We start from the raw sequence: 5,889 nt of genomic DNA, 5'->3' as shown, positions 1-5,889 counted from the left end.
TGCACTTATTGGAATAGTGATTGGGTTTGTGCATAATTGTTTAAAGGCAAGAGGGCACTTGTGCTTGGTGGCTTAATCAACATGGTCACGATAGCATGCCACCGTAAAAAAAAAAAAAAAAAAAAAAAAGCCCTATTTTGACATTTCTGATCTCACTGTTGCCTAGTCACTTACCATACCATAAAAAATAAAAAAGACTAGACAATAGAATCAGTACATATCCTCCGCCTTTTGGCAATATCATGATGGGACTATAGCAGCTTGATTCACATACACAAGTGCATGTGTCCTACCTTCCTAGTCTGGTGGCCCCCCAATGAAAATTATGACATTATGTAGTTGTTGAAAACTAAAGTGCTACACTAATATTCACTGCCAAGTCCCTTTTTTATGGTAAATGTCCTTGCAATCTTAAATCTCGAATACTCCTCAGTTGAGACAAAAAATGCTGCATTGTGAAATCAGTACTGGACATCATGACAATATTAGAATTCTTAATCAACCGCTGCTCTCAATGCTAAATGTGCTCCTAAACAAAATAGCTCATTGTTTGTCTACAATTTCGGTTGCAGAACATACATAATGGATTCCTGAGTTGCCGCATCAATGTTATGGTCGTTGCCGGCTATCTGCGATTAATTGTTTTCTTGGTACCTAAATTTGATGACATGATTTATATATTGGCGTGGGGTAACTATCATGGTATACATTTCTTCATAAGAGATAATAATGGGCGAGAAAGGGAGCGAAAACTTTTGTTATTTAACCCTCACAAAAGGGTGTTCGCACACATAAAGCTACCACTATATGAAATGGCAACTAATTAAAACAATTTCAGTGCTTAAAAAGCATTACTTTTGACAGTTTCGCAAAGCATCTATCAATATATTTCTTTTCCTTCCTTTTTCTTGGGAAGATTCTCGTGTATCTGATTAAGTGCAATGTATATTCTTTTGATAGACTAGACATTTGTTTGCTACAAGTTATGTGATAGTTTTTTGAAATATTAAGCATTATTTGCGCCATAGGTGAAGACTTTACCAATTTTATCTCAACTAAAAAATAATAGAAGCATTAGTGTTGTGCTTATAAGCTTATCAAAGAAGAAAAATAAAGTGCTTGTGTTTAACAGTTTGACCAGTTCTGTTCATCCACCTGTTTTTCTTTTAGTGTGGGGTAGAATTAATTCCTCTAAACCTCCTTAACATTTTTAACACTATAACCACGATCAACGTTGTGACGAGAGCAAACAATCATTATCAAAACAAAATGGGAGTAATTATGATTGCTTTGAAGTTTATTTAAGATGGAGAATACGGCACCGTGTTGAAGACTTTCATGGTTCATGCCCCCTTTCTTGGTAAACACCATCACTAACAATAATGAGAGACTTTGGATTCTGAATGTACACAAAGTATCTTGAAATTTGAAACATATATATCTGATTACCACCGTAAACGTAAAGATTACCACCAAATTAGTCCACATCATAAACACCGTTTTAAGTTCATTTTCAACTCCTTAATGAATGGGCTTATGGCATAAGGTGTACACAATTAATGTATCTTTCAATTCACCTTGAAAATCTTCTAAACATAGATCTAGTATAAATATTATAATTAGAAAATTTAAAATAAACATAAATTCAATTACATAGATATTTAAATGTAAATTCAAACATACTAACAATACTTTACATGAATCACGTATTGAAAACCTTTTTTCTGTGGTAAAGAACTGAATTCTTTTCTTTTTTTTCCTGAAAAAAGCTTGATTTAGTTCCTTGTTTAAATGCAAGATCAACAAATTAGTACTCTCTTCCCAAAAACAGTGGGACGGTGCAACTTCCTAAAAAGTAAAAATAAAATAAAATTAGAACAACAAATATCGAAAACCTCGACCCCTCCCATCAGAGGGACTTCCTATACACAAAAGCCCTCACCCCAAAGCAATCTCTCTCTCTCTCTCTCTCTCTCTCTCTACTGTCATATCATGCAACTAGCACCTTAAGCCTTCAACCCCTTCTTATCATCCATCACAACATTTGTTTTGCTCCGCCAGCTCATTCATTCAACCCCATCATCTCTCTCTCTTAATATTTCAACGTTTCTATGCCAGATCTCTCGGAGTAATCCTTGGGACAGAAAAAAGCGTGCTTTGTTTGGGTCTCTTTTCTGATCTTCAGGATTGGTTTTTTTTTTTTTTCCATCTGGGTGTCTCTATCTCGTACCAAAACTTCATCTTTTGTACTTTCTGTTTTTGGATTTTCGCCGCGTATCTCGCTATACCCTTTACACTATCTTCCTTCCATACGTACCCCTCTTGAGAAAAACAGAGTCTTTTTGGGAGAGAATGGTGAACGGGTTGGAGAGAGAGGGTGCGTTTGCAATGTTCAGTGATGATGAGCTAAGAGAGTTCAGTGGGGTGAAGCGAGTTGGAGATTATGTTGAGGTAACGTGTGGGTGCACTAGCCGTAGATTTGGTGATGCTGTTGGAAGGCTTAGGGTTTTTGTTAATGGATGCCTTGAAATCACTTGTGACTGCACCCCTGGTTGTGAAGAAGGTCTCTCTCTCTCTCTCTCTATCTATCTAAATGGTGTTTTCACTTTTCATACATGTGCATGTTGATTTCCTATGAGTGGTGGCTTACTTTTGAGTCCTTTCACATTGTTTGGTGTCATTGTAGGTTTGTTTTTATATGCTTTGAGTTGAGGCTTTTCAGAATGGTGGCTGTTACGCAAGTCATTTTTTTCCTTGTTGGTTAGGCAGTTGAAGTGTGTGTGGACTTGTCCTAATGAACACGCTGATTTGATGTTTCTAAACTAAGCGAAAATCTTGTTGTGAATATGTAGAGAGTTCTTAGTAAGCATGGAGCTTTGGAAGTTTAAACATGTCTTTTTTCTCAAAAACCAGAAATTCCAAGTTGGTGTTATATTGAATGAAATATAGTTTAACCATTACTGTTGAGATGAGATGGTCTACTCTAACTATAGGTTTCTTAGAAGTCATTGAAATCTGTTGGCAGAGTAGGCTATTGTAAGTGTGGGTTTGGTAATAATGTTGTTCTCTCTTCATTGATATTTGACATCTCTCTACTTCATCTGTTTAACTAATTGAGTTATTTGTATTAGGTCATTGTAGGATATATCCCCACTCAAGAGTAGTTTTTGTGGGGGTACCTGTAAAGATCCATGCCTTCTGGAAGGGGTTAAACTTTGTATATAATTCTTAAATATATCAGCTTATACATTACCACCATAAATATGCGTTATGTATCTATTATCTACATTGTTTTGCTATAACAATGAAGTTTCAAACTTTTGTATTTAAGCGTAGAAAGACTTGTACCTCTGTAAATGTGTGATTGACTGTTATCATGTAGTAAGCAGTTACATTATTGGAATCTTGTATGCCACGTTGCAGCTTGGTGTCATAGCACAGATTGAGCATTTAAAAAAATTGCTTCAATAATTCTACAGAAAATACTGTCATAGAAAATAGATTCTGATAGTGTTATTCTAGCTTAGGATTGTGATTGAATGTTTGACAGATCAGCATACAGGGAAGAAACTGCATTGAGTGTGCATAAAAATTTTGAATTTTTTATCACTAATATGATATTTGTTGATTTCAATGGAGGAATGCTACTATTATTCTGTATAGTTTTGCTCTGCTGTAGTGCTTTCATGAAAAAAAGGAAATAATTTTTCGAAATTTAATTAATCAGAATGTTATAATTTTTTATTAGTATTCTTGTTTCTAGAATGCTTGATTTGAACCATGACCATTTTATTAGCATAATGATGTTTTAATGTTAGACAAATTGACACCTGCTGCATTTGAGAAACACTCTGGAAGGGAGACAGCCAGGAAATGGAAGAACAATGTTTGGGTAATAGTTAATGGTGAGAAGGTTCCATTGTTTAAAACAGTCCTCCTCAAATACTACAATCAAGTTTCAAAAAGTGCTAATGGATCCCAAAATGGACGTGCTTGTCACCGTGATGAGTTTGTTCGCTGTACCAAATGCAACAAAGAGCGTAGGTTCCGTCTAAGGACTAAAGAGGAATGCCGCTTTCACCATGATGCAGTGGCCGATGCAAATTGGCAATGTTCTGATCTACCATATGACAAGTATGATCAATCTCTTGCTTTACAATTCCACATTAAGCTATCAGTTAAATCATTAAGTAATGCTTAAAATGCTGGTGGTTGATTGGTAGGATTAATGCTCAGATATTTATTTCCAATCTTTACCTTGAATTACTTTTTGTTGAAACCAATTACCATTTAGTCTCTTCCCTCCTCATTAGAATATATATTATTAAAGCTAAATATAACTTTCTATTAATAATTTTAGATATTGACATAAATGGTTTATGACCACTTTCCAAGTTTGGTTACTTTTGATCCTTTTGGTTTTGTTGCTGTATGTAGCGTCTGAAGATATAGTAAGGAATCCTTGATATTCTGCAGCATATTCCTCTACACATTATAGTTGCACTCACCATCATTAAACTACATTCAACTTTCCCGAATGTGTTGGATACACCCTATACCGTTTCGAATTCTTCTTTCTTTCTCACTAAACAATATTTGGCCAAATTGAAATTCACATTTCTCACAACCTTTGTATTTTGTCCGGAATTCATATCAATATTACATAATGCCAATCAGGTGTTAAATTTTGTGTTTTGACAATGCCAGCCAGGGGATTGTATGCCTTTTGTAAAACTAAGTTTTTCTGCTTTTCATTTTTGCTGAATTGTGTTTCAATAATAGTCTGTGGTTGATAAAATAATTAAGGTATGGCAGTAAAGGTAAGAATATGTTTAATTATAATTATAATATGCCATTATGCTAATTAAGCTTGGTATTTATAGTCCTGAAAGAACCATCGCGCGAGCATTATTGTCTGCATTGTCTATGACTGTTGTAGTTAGTTATATGTGATTGCTTTAATCTATTTTTCCTTTTATAAATCAGTTTCATATGTAACATAAATAGGATTGTTGTGGATATATATTTACATAGTTGTCATGCATTTCATGGAAACATTATTAGTATTAACTGTGTTACCTTTATTTCAGAATTACATGTGATGATGAAGAAGAAAGAGCAAGTCGAAGAGTTTACAAAGGGTGCACTCGTTCTCCAACGTGCAAAGGTTGCACTTCATGTGTGTGCTTTGGGTGTGATATTTGCCGCTTTTCAGATTGCAGCTGCCAAACTTGTACTGACTTTACAAGGAATGCTAAAGATTAAGTCCAACGTTGTCGTCCCAAGTGTTTTTTTTATTTACCCATCGCTTCTAATGGACTCAATTACCAGTCCTATTTAAACATTCAATGTTCTCATTCACTGGCTTATTAATATCAATTATTAAATGTTTACTTTGTATTTTATTAACAGTTCTCACGTTGAGAAAATTAAAACTAAATATTACAAGTAGTTCACGAATTAAAGTCTCAAAAATACAAGTAATTCAGATTAAACATTGGTAATAGATATATTGTTAGTCTCTTAAGATATTCTTTAAAGATAATGAAAGATCAAATCCTTTTTAAATATATTTTGAGGAGAAAATTATAGAAAAATGACAAATTACAGTTTGCCATCTCCAAATTCAATAAATCTTTTTGGTCAATAAAATTTACCTCCAAATTCAATTCCAACCAATGGTTCATTTCCCTTGGAAATTTTATGCTTTTAGGATTCAAATGGGATTTCGTTTGGGTTGACAAAACAAAAAAAATAAAATTGTACCACTCTGAGGCCCACGGATCCTATTTCTTTGGAAGTTTTATTTATTTATTCAGTTTAAATAGTATTTTTATCTTTATAATTAGTTTATATTTTATTTCTTATATATAAAGAATTTATAAAATA

The 5,889-nt window shown here is 33.8% G+C and overlaps 1 protein-coding gene across 2 annotated transcripts; it reads left to right on the top strand.

Moving 5' to 3' along the window:
• Window positions 1-1,911: 1,911 nt before the first annotated feature.
• LOC113855063 (protein ULTRAPETALA 1-like) lies at window positions 1,912-5,455 on the top strand. 2 transcript variants are annotated; one of them, XM_027486514.1, is made up of 4 exons: window positions 1,937-2,623; window positions 2,868-2,901; window positions 3,802-4,134; window positions 5,091-5,314. In XM_027486514.1, the coding sequence occupies exons 1-4, from the start codon at window positions 2,353-2,355 to the stop codon at window positions 5,263-5,265; spliced, it is 813 nt and encodes a 270-aa protein (XP_027342315.1). In that variant the 5' UTR covers window positions 1,937-2,352; the 3' UTR covers window positions 5,266-5,314. The 2 variants fall into 2 exon arrangements, with proteins under 2 accessions (XP_027342316.1, XP_027342315.1); XM_027486515.1 differs by lacking the exon at window positions 2,868-2,901 and having other exon boundaries at window positions 1,912-2,563; window positions 3,819-4,134; window positions 5,091-5,455.
• Window positions 5,456-5,889: the final 434 nt, after the last annotated feature.

Source organism: Abrus precatorius, unplaced genomic scaffold (genome assembly GCF_003935025.1).
Source record: "Abrus precatorius isolate BTA unplaced genomic scaffold, Abrus_2018 Scaffold11, whole genome shotgun sequence".
Lineage (NCBI taxonomy): Eukaryota > Viridiplantae > Streptophyta > Magnoliopsida > Fabales > Fabaceae > Abrus > Abrus precatorius.
This window is presented reverse-complemented; position numbering and strand designations above follow the sequence as displayed.

Coding starts and splice junctions, on each gene's coding strand:
- LOC113855063 (XM_027486514.1), top strand. CDS start 2,353: ATGGTGAACGGGTTGGAGAGAGAGGGTGCGTTTGCAATGTTCAGTGAT. Junction 2,624..2,867: donor CACTTTTCATACATGTGCAT/GTTGATTTCCTA, acceptor GTTCTTAGTAAG/CATGGAGCTTTGGAAGTTTA. Junction 2,902..3,801: donor AGTTTAAACATGTCTTTTTT/CTCAAAAACCAG, acceptor TTATTAGCATAA/TGATGTTTTAATGTTAGACA.